Raw genomic sequence first — 12669 nt, 5'->3', positions numbered from 1 at the left:
GCTGGGAGCTGTAGTTCTGTTCACGTGGCCGTGGCCGCGTCCGTCTCCGTGGCCGTGGGAGGGTTCGACACCCCGTCACCGCGAGCGAAGGCTTCGTGGGCCGCATCCAGATCGCGCAGCACCGCCCGCAGCCGCTCCGCGACGGCTCCACCTGCGGCCGCGCAGAGTCAGCATTCCCACCCGCGACGCCCGGCACCCACCCGTGACACCCACTGCCCTCCCCGTCCCACCCCGCTGTGTCTCCTCCCACCTCTCCTCCTCCCCGACATCGGCACGCCTCGTTTGGCGGCGTGCCGGGTCGTGTGCGGGGGGTGTGCGTGGCTGTGCGCATCCACGCGTGTCTCCGTGCGTGCATTCGGGTGCGCGCGGCTGGGAGCGTGCGTGTGTGCAGCCGAGGGCCGGGGCCTCGCGTGCGTGCGGCCGTGGGGGTTTGCTGTCCCCTGGTGGAGAAAGCACGGCTCGCAGCTGTGCGTGTGCGTGGTGTGCACATGTGTGCGTGCTTGTGCACGTATATTGGGCACACGTGCAACCGTGCATGTGCAACAAGTACATGCATGCGTGCAAGTGTGCATGCAAAGCCCGTGTCCATGTGCCTGTGTGTGTGCATCTATGTGTGCACATCAATGCAGCTCGCCACCCATAACCCCCCCCCCATCCCCATTCTCTCCTACCTCCAAGCTTCAGCTCCGAGCTCTGCACTGCCACGCTGCCCTCGGGTTCTGCCACCACCTCCCTGCAGGACGAGGATGCTGAGTGAACCCGGGGGAGGATGACACCCATGGGTGCCTCCCCCCTGGGACGCAGCCTCACCACAGCCGTGTCCCTGCACGCTGGAGGTGCCCATAGAGGCTCTGTGCTGCTGCCGCGGGGTCCAGGGGGTCACTCCACTCATCCAGTGCCACCGCGCTGTGGGTCCGGCTGCAGCCAGGAGCTATTGAGAAGAGCGGGGTTGGGTGGAGGGGAACCACTGGGGACTCCCTCGTGTCCCCTCTGTCCCCATTACCGGCACGGCTGGGCTGTAGGCAGCAGGTCCAGCGGGCGGCGCGGAAGGTGCCGGGGTGGCAGGTGGGCAGCATGGCCCCGTTGGCACTGCTGGCCTGGCGCAGAGCCCACAGCCACTGCCACAGCTCTGGTGCGCTCTGTGGGGACACAGCAGTGGCACCCACCCATGATGCTGGCACCCATCGCGTTGGGCAGCACCACAGTTCCACGTGCAGCATCCCCAGGGTGGGCATAAGGTGGCACGGGGACCCTGAGGGGCAGTTTGATGGCACAGGTGGGAGTTGGTGGGGTGGTGGCACTTGGGAACAAGGCTAGTATCACAGTGACCCCAATGTGGGCAAGGCTGGTATTCCAGTGACCCAATATTGATCTCAGTACAGACAGAGCTGGTACCCTAATGACCCCAGTGTAGATCCCAGTACGGGCAGGTACACCTCATTAACCCAGTACAGATAGGGGTGCTACCCATTGACCCTAGTGTATATAGGGCTGGTACCTCAGTGATCCTACTACAGATATTACTGGATGCCCTAGTGACCCCAGTATAACCAGAACTGATAGCCCAGTGAACCCCACTACAGATAAAGCTGCATACCCTACTGATCCCAGCAGTGACCCCAGTACTACTAAAATCTGATACCCCAGTGTTCCCAGTACAGCAGGACTTGGGACTGGGGCTGCCCCCATTGCCCCCACACAGCGGCTGCTGGGTGCTGGGTACTGGGTGGGGGCAGCCTGGAGTGTTGGGGTCCCAGTGGCGCTGGGATGGGGATGTCCACACCTTACACTGGATGTAGGTGGTGCGCAGCTGCCCGGTGCCATCCTGCGCCACCACCTGCATGACGTGGGGCTGCGGGAACGTGCCCTCATCCACGCGCTCCACTGCCCGTATGTGCCCCACTGGGATGCAGCTGTGCTCCTGAAGACCCCAGAATGCTGCACGTCACTACACCCACAGCCTGGCACCCTGCAGCAGGGTGGGGGGACAACAGACAACACCTACCTGGCACTCGGGGGACTTGGAGTAGGACAGAGCCTGGGCACTGAGCCAGAAGTACCGCTTCTTGAAGGCGAAGCGGGGCAGCAGGGAGGGCTCCTCGGCCTCCCGTGCGTGCAGGAAACCCTCCTTGATTGTGGCCGAGGGACTGAAAGGTGCCACTGACACCATCCCCTCGCCTGCTGTGGCTGTAGCCACGGCATGGGGACGGTGACATCAATTTGGGGTGCCACCATCACCCCAAAAAGCACAAAGATGCTCCCATCCCTTAGGATACAGGACATATCCCCAGGATGGGGTGGGTTTCCGTGGTGCCCACCGTGCCTGCTCACCCTGTGTGCTGTCCACCTCGATGAGGCTGTCCAGGAAGGCTCTGACACGAGTGATGCTGGGCAGCAGGATGGTGTTCAGTGGGGCCATCCAGGGCTCCTTGCCTGGTTGCAGTCCCAGGTTGCCAATGCTCTGCAGCGCCTGCCCATGGGAGTGGGATGTGGGGAGGAAAATGGGGAAACAGAGCAATGCAAGGTGGTGGGAGCCAACCGTGGCTGTGCTCAATGCACTCATCCCCAGTGGGAACAAACCAGCTTAAAGCACGTGGCATGGGGGAGGAAAGGCTCTGCCCTTCTTGGGATCCTTGTTCCTTCCTTGGTCACTCTCCTCTGAGATCCCTCTCCCTCCCCTGGGAGGGTCTTCCAGCATCCCTGGGGTCCCCTTCCCAGCTTGGCATCTTCATCCCCTCTGAGGTCTTCATCCCTTTTGGTGTCCACATCCTTTCTGTGCTCCCCATCCCTCCCTATGATCACTGTCCTGCCATGGTATCCCTGTCTCTCCTTGGTCCCTCATCTTCCTTCAGGTCTCTGTCCCTCTTTGGGGTCCCATCCCTTCCCAGGGTCCAGATCCTTCCCCAAGGTCCCCATCCCTTTCCAGAGTCCCTATCCCCCCTCAGGGTCCCCATCCTTTCATGGCAACCCCATTCTTCCTTGGTCCTCCATCCATCCTTCAGGCCCCCATCCATCTTTGGAGTCCCATCCCTCCCTGGTACCCCATCCTCCTGCAGGGTCTCCATCCCTTCTCTGGGTCCCCATTCCTCCTGGTCATCCCAGTTCCTCCCTCTCCAGGGTTTCCCTGGCCCTCTGAGGTCTCCACCCACCCTGGGGTCTCCATCCCTTTTGGTGTCCCCATCCCTTCTGATGTCCCCATTCCTCCTATGGTCCCTGTTCTTCGATGGCATCCATATCCCTCCTTGATCCCACATCCCTCCTTCAGGTCTCCATCCCACCTTGGTGCCTCATCCCTGCCCCAAATCCCCTCCCTCCCCGAGGTCCCCCCACCATGTCCTTGTTCCCCTGAGCACCTTGGCGAGCAGCAAGAGAGTGCGCCCAGTGCGGGGCTCAGCATGCTGCTCCCTCAGGCCAAAGAGCTTCGGGGTGAGGACGGCAGGGGCGAAGAAACGGAGGAAGAGGAACCCACTGATGGCAACGTACTGCACCTCCTGCACAAGGACAGAGCTCAGCACCAGCACTGTGCTGCCCTCCCAGCCCCACAGGGATCCCCACCTCGTGCTGCGGTGAGGGGAAGCGCTCCTCCACCCGCCTGCGGAGCTGCTTGAAGGCCACCCTCATCAGGAGGGGGCACTTGTCCACCGAGCCCACGATGGCATCCACCATGTCCCCCAGGTAGCCCTGCAGCAGCTCCAGGCTGCTCTCTCGCACCTGGGCTTCTGACAGGGACCCCTTGAAGGAAATCCTCCTGTGGAGACACCAGCAGCTCGTGACCACTGAGATGACCCGTGGGTGATGCCAAGATGGAGACACATCCCCACACTCGCCTGCCACGGCTCAGCTCCATCTTGCAGGGGTCCAGTTCCACGTACTTCTTCTCCTCAAAGATGCGGTTCACCACCGCCTTCAGGACCGCGTGCAGGTAGGGCAGTCCCACTGCCTGCATGGGGCAGGAGGTCACCACTGCTGTCCCCACACTGTCCCCAGCAGTGTGTCATGTCCTGAAGCCATCACAAGGTGCTGGAGTGATGTTTCCTCCCGGGCTCACCTTCAAGAACTGCTCCACGGACTTGGAGGCCAAAGAGTTGGAGCGGAAAAGGGTATTGGGGTCCGCTGGGAGGAAGTCCACCATGAGCCATGGGGTTGCCCCAGCTGTCCCCAGTGTGCCCAACCCTTTGGTGGCCTCACAGCAGGCTTTGGGACACCCTGGCAGCCTTCAGGGTGGTTTCCCTTCCAGTTCCCCACTGAGGGTCTGCAGGAGATGCTCCAGTCCCTGCATTTACTGGTCTGACCCCAGCACTTACTGGTTCTGGTCAGCTCACGGGTGATGACATAGTCCAGGAAGGGCACAGCCAGACCCTGAGCCAGGAAGACCTTCACCAGCTTGGTGGCCACATCCTGCCTGCTGTCCCCTGAGGTCACCTCCTCCAGGACAGCCAGAGCCGTGCTGGCTGTGGGCTGTGAGGAGGGCATGGGGATGTCACACATCATGGGGACAAATGGTACAAGTGTGTCCCCAGCCCACAGAACCCACCTGGCCTGGGGAGCGGAGGGGCTCGGCCAGGAGCTGGATGAGGGGCTGGTAGCAGTGCTGGGGCAGGACTCTGTCCTCCAGCAGCCGCACCGTCAGCCGCAGGGAGCCCAGCTGTCCCCTAAAGTGACAGCGTGATGGGGGAGGCATGGCTGCACCCTGCTCCTCACCCTGTCACTCTCCATCGTCCATTGCCCAGCACTCACCTTGGCTCCTCGGTGCTGCTGGGGAAGGGCAGGAGCTGGAACCAGCCCTCCATGGGACCCGACGCATCCAGGGGGACCTTTACCTGGGGAACGCAGGCAGGGGTTGAGCTGGGAGGCACAGAGCATCACGTATCCCCACATGTATCCAGCTTTCACCTGTCCCAGGAAGTCATTCTTGCCCACGATGTCCCAGTCCCACACCTCTACACTCAGCATGTTGTCCCCTGGCTCGTCCTCTGCCAGCTCAAACTCCAGCACTTCATCCCAGTGTGGGAAGCGGGTCTTCTTAATCACCTGCTGGGGACAGGGGGGGTGGCAGCAGGGGATGGAGCCCCTGCCTCTGGGCACCCGCTGCCACCCTTGGCACTCAACCCCCGACTCACGGCTGTCTCCTGTGTGTGCCCACAGCACGACACCCGGACGAAGGGGTCTGAGGTGCCTGAGGGGTCCCGGGGGGCCAGGTCCCTGGGGGAGGATGGGGGTCAGGGGGATGCCATGGGTACCTGGCCCCTTCGGCACTGTCCCCTGTCCCCTTGTGTCACCACGGATGCAGTGAGGCACTTGTGTGTCAGGTGGCACCAGGGAGGGGATGCTGGCAGCTGGTCCCTGGGGGGCACAGGGCACAGTGGAGATGCTGCTGTCCCTCCTGGCTGTCCCCATGGCCATCTGGTTGCCATGGCAGCTGCTTTGGTCGCCATGGCAGCAGGATGCTGCTCTGCCAACAGCCTCCGGTCTGGCAGCCGCATGTGCGGGCACACAAACACACACACGTGTGCACACATGGGCACACATATGCTCACATAGAGCAGCCCCATCCCAACCTCCTTCAAAGGCAGTGGGGCTGCCTCAGTTTCCCCAATTTTAAAACAAATGGGGAGAAATGCCATATGAAATCTTGTCTGCCCCATGGGAGTATCCCCAGGGACAGCACAGTGCCTTGACTTCAGTCCCCAGCCCGGCTCCCAGCAGGGCTGGCAGTGCCTGAGCAGTGTGGCACAGGTGCTGAGACCCCACAGCATCGTGACACACAGGCTGAAAGCAGCAACGTCCCTGAGCAGGACACAGTGATGACCATTCTTGGCAGGCCTGACCCCCCTACCATCCAGCCAACCCCACTGACCCAAACACAAACCCTGGTGGTGACACAATCCCTACCTGGCTGCAATGAGGTGGCAGCGCAGCACCCGCGGGTGGCCCTGCTCAGGCATCTTCACCTCCAGGTGGATCTCACCCTGCACCTCCTGGTCAGGGTGCACAGGCACCAGGCTGAGCCAGCTGTCAATGCCTAACAAAGGGGGCACGGGGTGGGCACCCCCAGCACGGGGATGAGCCCTATGCCCCCCATACTCCCCGTGCCCCTGCTCACCCCGCAGCTGTGCTGAGATCTGCTGGTGGCTCAGTGACACTTTGCCGATCACATCGTCGTGCCTGCAGGGTGACACCGATGGGGACGGCCACCCCAGAGTGGTGTTGACCCCACTGCCCACCCGCTGCCATCAGCCCCGCTGCCCCCTACCCGATGGTGTCTTCATCCAGCACATAGATGGTGAGGCTGTGGAAGCCGCTGGGCAGGCGCAGGGTGAACTCCTCGCCCCAAAATGGGTTCAGGCTTCTCCACACCGTGGCTGTTCTGTGGGCAGAGGACCCCCATGGGCACTCCATCCAGACCCTGTGTCCCTACCCTGTGGTGGGATGGTCACCTACCTGGCAACCACCTCATCGTCCACCTTGACCACGCAGTAAGGATCGCTGGAGCCAGAGCTAGGGGGAGAAAGGGGACACGGGGGGGTCAGCACCCCATGGTGTTCCCTGAGGCAAGCACCCCAAGGGCTCACCAGGGCATTGGCCACAAGACCCATGGCCACAGGTGCACTGAGCTGCTCAGTCTCAGCTGGATGCCCTGCCTGGGGACATCTTTTCCCGGCACCTTTTGAGCTGGGGGACCTGGGGGTCATCTCAACCATGCATCCCCATGTCCCTGGGTGTCTGTGCCAGCTGCGCAGCCATGCCCGAGTTTCTGTAGCAACCCACTTCCCTGTGTCAGGGCGTGGGGCTGGAAAGGTGTCATGGTGACATGGTGACACGGTGACACCAGCCTCTGCCTGGGCTTAACCCCTTGCAGCAAGGTAGAAAAGAAGAGCTGGTTCCCCAGGGTGAGGGCTGGGCACTGGCTCACAGACGATGCACCCAAGGGGTGCTCAGTGTCCTCCTGCCTGGGGGCTGGCTGTGATGCTGAAACCCCCCCCCAAAGGGATGCTCTGCCAGCTGTGGGGTCCCAGGATAGGTGCTGCAGCCCCCGGATGGGGCGGGTCCCATATGAGACCCTGCTATATGGAGTCACCCCAACAGCTTTATGGGTTGCTGGGGAGGCAGTGGGGGGGTGCCCCAGGGGTGCAGGTCTTCTTGCAAAGGGGACCCCTAGCCTCAGCAGACCCCTTCCTCGCTGAAATGAGCCGCAACCAGCAGGGATGAAAGCAGGAAGCCCCCAAACCATGGGCAGAGAGCAGCACCCCCCAGAGCCCCGTGCCCCCTGGGTGGGGGGCAGAGATCCCCAGCAGCACTCACACGTCCTTGGCAGGCAGCTCCTTCCCCTCCACCAGCCGGCAGTACAGTGAGGTGCTTTTGGCCATGGCAGCGAACTGGAGGGGGAGTCTGGGGGCAGCCCACAACTCCGGAGGGGCTGTGAGGCCCCGCTTCTTCTTCTTCCTCCTCCTCCTCCTTGCCGCGTCCCTCTGCCACTCCTTCCTTTGCTGCTTCTGGGTTTGTTTTTCTCTGTGCTGGAGTGCGCGGGCACGCGGCAGCAGGCGAGCTGGGTGGGCTGGCCCTGTGCCCACGGTGGCCAAAACCCCGCAGCGTGGGGCTCACACGTATCATGAGCTCACTGCTGCCAGGGGAGGTGAAGCCATGCCTGGGACCTGTGCCCTGCTATAGGGAAACTGAGGCATAGAGTGCCTGTCACCCTTTGAGTGTCGTCCCCCCTCCCCCACCGCCTCCTGGGGGTGGCTTCTGTCCTGTCACAGCTGGGTGGCAGCGGGACTGTCCCCAAGCTGGGGGGGTGGCAGGTGTATCCTCCTCGTCTGTCTGTCCGTCTGCACCAGTGCAGCTGTGTTGGGGAACCCTGATCTGGGGGAAGATGGAGGTGGTGTGGGGGGCTCTGTATGCTGTCCCCTCTGCTCTGTGCCATACTGGGGGGGCACTTGGTGGATAATTCTGGGTGTTAGCAGATGTCTCCTGCGAGTGACTCACGGGAGGTGTTGGCAGGTGGGTGGCACCATGTGGGCATCGGGTCCCCAGAGTGCCACCACCACAGGGTGTCACCATATGGGTGCTGTGTCTGCAGCACGGCACCTCCAGGAGGTGTCACCTTTGTGGGTGCTGGGTCCCCAGATGGGCTCTCTGTCACCAGGGTGGCGTGGCAGGGAGCAGCACTTTGCAGGCACCGGATACCTGGGTGGCACTGCCGAGAGATGTCCCACATGGAGGTCCTGAGACGGCACTGCCAGGGGTTGCGCCCATCGGGGTGCTGGGTACCTGCCGTGGCACTGAGTGTCCCTGTATGGGTGCTGCTGCCACGGGGATGGCTCAGATGGGCACTGGGTCGCGGGGGGGTCACTGCAGGGGGTGTTCCCCTATGGCACTGCGTCCCCAGCGTGGCACTGCCAGGGGCGTCCTCATATGGGTGTTGTGTCCTCACCACAGCGAGGGCAGTGCCAGAGAGTATTGCTTTATAGGCACTGGGTCACTGAAAGGACACTGCCAGGGAGCACCAGTTTTGTGTGCTGGGTTCCCAGCGTGGCACTGCCAGGGGTGTCCCCATATAGAGAAGATGGGTCCCAGCACGGCATTGCCAGGGGCTGTGCCCATGGGGTGTCTGGGGTGGCACTGTCAGAAGGTGTCCCCATATGGATGACGGGTCCTCAGGTGCCACTGCCACGGAGTGCCCCCTATGGCCACTGCATCTTCACGGCGGCACGGACAGGGCTGTCCCTTCGTAGGCGCTGGCTCCGCAAGCGCCACCACCCCGCCGTGCCCCGGAGTGCCACCCCCAGCGAGCACCGCCTCCGCCGCACCCGCGTTTGCCGTCCGACCCGTCCCGGGCGCGGCTCCGAGGCCCACCCCGCGGGGGGCGGTGACGGAAAGCCGGGCCGCGGCTGCTGCCGCTCCGTATCGCAGCCCCCGCCCCGCACGGGGCGGGCCCGGCGGAGGGAGGCGGAGGCGGGCGGCGGGGCTCGGTGCGGCCCGGTGCCTCCGAGGGCCGGGGAGGCCGCGCCCAGCCCCGCAGGCCTCCCCGGGGCGGGCGGGCCGCCATGAAGCCGAGCGCAGGTGAGGCCTTGGGGGCAGGCGGAGCGGGCTGGCTGGGACGGGGGTGGGCACGGGGCAGGCGGGGGCACGAGCCCAGGCGAGACCCAGGCCCGACCCAGGCCCAGGTGAGGCCCAGTCGCAGGTGAGGCCCAGTCGCAGGTGAGGCCCAGTCGCAGGTGAGGCCCAGGTGAGGCCCAGGCCTGGTTCAGGCCCAGGCCCGCTGGTGACCCGCTGTCCCTCTGCCCAGAGGAGCCTGTGCTGCTGGCAGAGCTGAAGCCAGGCCGGCCCCAGCAGTACGACTGGAAGTCGAGCTGTGAGACATGGAGCGTGGCCTTCTCGTCTGACGGCGCCTGGTTCGCCTGGTCGCAGGGCCACTGCCTGGTCAAGCTGATCCCGTGGCCGCTGCAGGAGACTGAGCTGTGAGTAGTGCGGGCGGTGCTGTGGGTGTTGAGCTGATGGCTTCCGTGCCCTTTGCCCATCGCCGTTCTGCCGTTTCTCTGCAGCTGTAGGGCCTCGGAGCGCAAGAGCCACAAAGCAGAGGCGAAGTGGAGCCGGGCAGGAGCCAAGGAGAAGACTTTGGAGTGTGGCCAGATTGTGTGGGGCCTGGCCTTCAGCGCCTGGCCGGCGGCACGGCACCCTGATGGGGCAGCAGGGCTGTGCTGCCAGGTGTTGGCCACCGGCCTCAACGACGGGCAGATCAAGGTGTGGGAGGTGCAGACAGGTGAGCGGCTGTGCGGCGCCAGGGTGAGGTCAGGAAGCACTCTGCCCTTGGTGGAGACCCTGCTCCGTCCTTCCCAAATATTTCCTGAGCTGCTGCCCCATCCCAAGCAGAGTGTGGGTGTGAGGGGGACTGACGTGGCCGCTCTCTGCAGGACATCTTCTCTTCAGCCTTCTGGGGCACCAGGATGTCGTCAGGGACCTGAGCTTTGCGCCCAATGGAAGCCTCATCCTGGTGTCGGCGTCGCGGGACAGGACCCTGCGCGTCTGGGACCTTAGCAGGGATGGTAGGAGAGAGTGGGGATGGCCCTGGTGCTCAGTCACCCCTTTTTGAAACTTGTATTCCACTGTGGGCAAGGAGGGGGCACCGAGCCACCTTGGAAGGAGAGACCGTGGCAGAGGGGCTCTGGGATGGTATTTGAGGTAGAAGTGGGCATTCTGGGACACAGCAGAGGCCTCTGCTCCCAGGCAGGACCTGAGAGCTGCAGGAAGGGGTTGTAAATAGAGTCTTAGAATGGCTGGGTTGGAAGGGACCTCACAGCCTCTCCAGACCCTGCCCTGGGCTGGCTGCCCCCCACCCAATCAGGGTCCATCCGTGGCCTTGAGCACCGCTGGGGATGGGACACCCGCAGCACTCAGGACAGCCTGGGTCAGCAGCCCACCGCCCTCTGAGTAATGAATTTCCTTCTAACATCTCACCTAAATCTCCCCTTTTAATTTAAAAACATTCCCCCTCCTCTAATGACTCTCTGCCTGTGTAGAAGGTTAGTCTCCATCTTTTTTATAAGCTCTCTTCCAGTACTGAAATAGAGCACTTGGGACGTGCGTAGGAAATCCCCCAGCCCTGCATGCCTTTTTCCCTCTCGGGAGCAGAGCTGGGTGAGCAGTGGCACAATGCAGCTCTGTTCTTCCTGACTCGGTGTCTGCTGTCCCAGGGCGGCAGGTGCAGGTGCTGACAGGCCATGTGCAGTGGGTCTATTGCTGCTCCATCTCCCCTGACTGCAGCATGCTCTGCTCAGCTGCTGGAGAGAAGTCGGTGAGTCCCACAGGGTGGAGCCAGTCCTGTGTCCCACTGAATCCTGCTTTCCCCATGCAAGAAGGGGAAGGTGAGAGCCAACCCTGGGAGCGCTCCCAGCTTCAGCTCCCCTGTGCCCCACAGGCACTGCTGTGGAGTATGCGGTCCTACACACTCATCCGCAAGCTGGAGGGGCACCAGAGCAGCGTGGTGTCGTGTGACTTCTCGCCAGACTCAGCGCTCCTGGTCACTGCCTCGTATGACACCTGTGTTATCATGTGGGACCCCTACACTGGGGAGCAGCTGAGGACTCTGCGGTACGGAGCTGGGGGCTGTGGGGACCAAGCGGTGGGGACACAGCGGTGCTATGAGAGTTTGGTGGAGTTGAGCGAGGCCTTGATGCTGAGCTTGTTTTCCTCCCTGCAGCCATGTCCCCTTGCACTCAGCACTGGAGTATAGCAGTGATGTCCACACCAGCTCCCTGCGGTCGGTCTGCTTCTCCCCAGAGGGCCTGTACTTGGCCACGGTGGCAGATGACAGGCGAGTTAACCCTCTTTTGAGGTTTCCAGAGGGAAAGAGGGTTCAGGGAGGACACACCAATGCGCACCAGGGGCTTGGGGCATCCTAATGGGGGGCAAAATTTATGTGTCAGAGACCACTGCATTCAGAGCCCTGTTTGTGCAGGGAGCAGCAAGATCAGAGCCTTGTCATCTCCCTGAGCAAAGGGCTTGGACTTGCACCTGTGTGCTGGTCTGTCATCCAGCTCAACTCTGCAGGGGTCGGCGCTTCTGCCTGGCTGCTGAGATGTCATGCTGGGGGGCTCTAAGTCCATGACAGAAAACCCTTCTCCCGTTACGTGCATTCAAGTGGCCCCAGAAGCTTCGTTTTAGCTGCAGGCACTGCCTAGCATTGTGTCCTTTTCCCCTTAGGCTCCTGAGGATCTGGGCGCTGGAGCTGCGATCTCCAGTGGCGTTTGCTCCCATGACAAATGGTTTATGCTGCATGTACTTCCCTCACGGTGGCTTCATTGCCACAGGGTGCGTATATCTGCTGGGGGAGGCTCCAGGGAAACCAGCCTGGCAGTGTGAGCTGATTTTCCAGGATGGGGAGTGCGTGGGGCTGCTGCAGGCTCGGGATATTTGGGGCTGATTGTGCTTCCTTCTCTCAGTGCGGCGTTGGGTGTTTGCTCTAAGCCTGTTTGGGTCTCATTGCAGGACCAGAGATGGCCACGTCCAGTTCTGGACGGCTCCAAGAGTCCTCTCGTCACTCAAGCACTTGTGCCGCAAAGCCCTGCGCACCTTCCTGACCACGTACCAGGTCCTCGCACTCCCCATTCCCAGGAAGCTGAAGGAGTTCCTCACCTACCGGACTTTCTGAGGTATCAGAGACACGGAGGTGAGAGCCCTCTGCCTCCTGGTAGGGCTGGCTGCCCCGCAGAGCACCAGAGGCTTGTGAGCTGTGGGGCAGGACTGTTGCTCCCCTCGTTTTGGGGCCGTCTGTGAACGTGGAGGTATTTTTTTGTGTAATAATACTAGAACCCAGCAAAAATGCTTGCAGAGTGCAAGGGGCACGGCACAACCTGGGGACAGCTCTGGTCCCCCTGTCCTCCTGCTATTTGCAAGTTTTGGGTCAGGTGCTTTTGCTTCCAAGTGCAATGTTGTGGGGTGAAGATTAGCAGCTGCAGTCTGAGCAAGTGTTTGTCAGTACAAATTTGGGGCCACAGCCATCCCTGACAACAGCACCCTGCGCCAGGAGCAGCCTGTACCTTGGTTCCTGGAGGGATGTGGGCTCTGCTGCTCTCAGGGTCTGGGCATGACAAACATGAGCCGGTCTCTGCAGGCTGAATGACAGCAGTGACAGAATAAAAGATGATTCCTCACTCCTTCCCTTGTTGCTTG

The 12669-nt window shown here is 62.3% G+C and overlaps 2 protein-coding genes across 5 annotated transcripts; one reads left to right on the top strand and one right to left on the bottom strand.

The window, feature by feature from the left end:
• Window positions 1–4: 4 nt before the first annotated feature.
• Window positions 5–7687, bottom strand: RASAL1 (RAS protein activator like 1). 3 transcript variants are annotated; one of them, XM_048964403.1, is made up of 21 exons: window positions 7303–7687; window positions 6442–6498; window positions 6254–6367; window positions 6104–6165; window positions 5893–6022; window positions 5121–5202; window positions 4894–5031; window positions 4738–4820; window positions 4535–4652; window positions 4305–4458; window positions 4049–4113; window positions 3828–3940; window positions 3556–3748; window positions 3354–3491; window positions 2332–2470; window positions 2006–2187; window positions 1784–1921; window positions 1004–1139; window positions 811–931; window positions 672–733; window positions 5–151 (listed from the first exon to the last, which is right to left on the bottom strand). In XM_048964403.1, the coding sequence occupies exons 1-21, from the start codon at window positions 7365–7367 to the stop codon at window positions 21–23; spliced, it is 2421 nt and encodes an 806-aa protein (XP_048820360.1). In that variant the 5' UTR covers window positions 7368–7687; the 3' UTR covers window positions 5–20. The 3 variants fall into 3 exon arrangements, with proteins under 3 accessions (XP_048820360.1, XP_048820363.1, XP_048820361.1); XM_048964406.1 differs by lacking the exons at window positions 1004–1139; window positions 1784–1921; window positions 2006–2187; XM_048964404.1 differs by lacking the exons at window positions 6254–6367; window positions 6442–6498; window positions 7303–7687 and having other exon boundaries at window positions 5893–5978; window positions 6104–6166.
• Window positions 7688–8924: 1237 nt separating this feature from the next.
• WSB2 (WD repeat and SOCS box containing 2) lies at window positions 8925–12303 on the top strand. 2 transcript variants are annotated; one of them, XM_048964296.1, is made up of 9 exons: window positions 8927–9060; window positions 9287–9458; window positions 9543–9760; window positions 9912–10043; window positions 10692–10792; window positions 10916–11088; window positions 11198–11311; window positions 11701–11808; window positions 11986–12303. In XM_048964296.1, the coding sequence occupies exons 1-9, from the start codon at window positions 9045–9047 to the stop codon at window positions 12146–12148; spliced, it is 1197 nt and encodes a 398-aa protein (XP_048820253.1). In that variant the 5' UTR covers window positions 8927–9044; the 3' UTR covers window positions 12149–12303. The 2 variants fall into 2 exon arrangements, with proteins under 2 accessions (XP_048820254.1, XP_048820253.1); XM_048964297.1 differs by lacking the exon at window positions 11701–11808 and having other exon boundaries at window positions 8925–9060.
• The last annotated feature ends 366 nt before the right edge of the window (window positions 12304–12669 follow it).

Source organism: Lagopus muta, chromosome 17, assembly GCF_023343835.1.
Source record: "Lagopus muta isolate bLagMut1 chromosome 17, bLagMut1 primary, whole genome shotgun sequence".
NCBI lineage: Eukaryota > Metazoa > Chordata > Aves > Galliformes > Phasianidae > Lagopus > Lagopus muta.
This window is presented reverse-complemented; position numbering and strand designations above follow the sequence as displayed.

What these genes read in the sequence shown, in the direction of transcription:
- RASAL1 (XM_048964403.1), bottom strand. Translation starts at nt 7,367, where the DNA reads ATGGCCAAAAGCACCTCACTGTACTGCCGGCTGGTGGAGGGGAAGGAG. An exon ending in CGAGGTGGACAGCACACAGG is followed by an intron (nt 2,188 to 2,331) that starts GTGAGCAGGCAC and finishes CCGTGGCTACAG; the next exon opens with CCACAGCAGGCGAGGGGATG. An exon ending in CGTGCAGGGACACGGCTGTG is followed by an intron (nt 734 to 810) that starts GTGAGGCTGCGT and finishes CTCGTCCTGCAG; the next exon opens with GGAGGTGGTGGCAGAACCCG.
- WSB2 (XM_048964296.1), top strand. An exon ending in GAGCAGCTGAGGACTCTGCG is followed by an intron (nt 11,089 to 11,197) that starts GTACGGAGCTGG and finishes TCCTCCCTGCAG; the next exon opens with CCATGTCCCCTTGCACTCAG. An exon ending in GCCACGGTGGCAGATGACAG is followed by an intron (nt 11,312 to 11,700) that starts GCGAGTTAACCC and finishes TTTTCCCCTTAG; the next exon opens with GCTCCTGAGGATCTGGGCGC.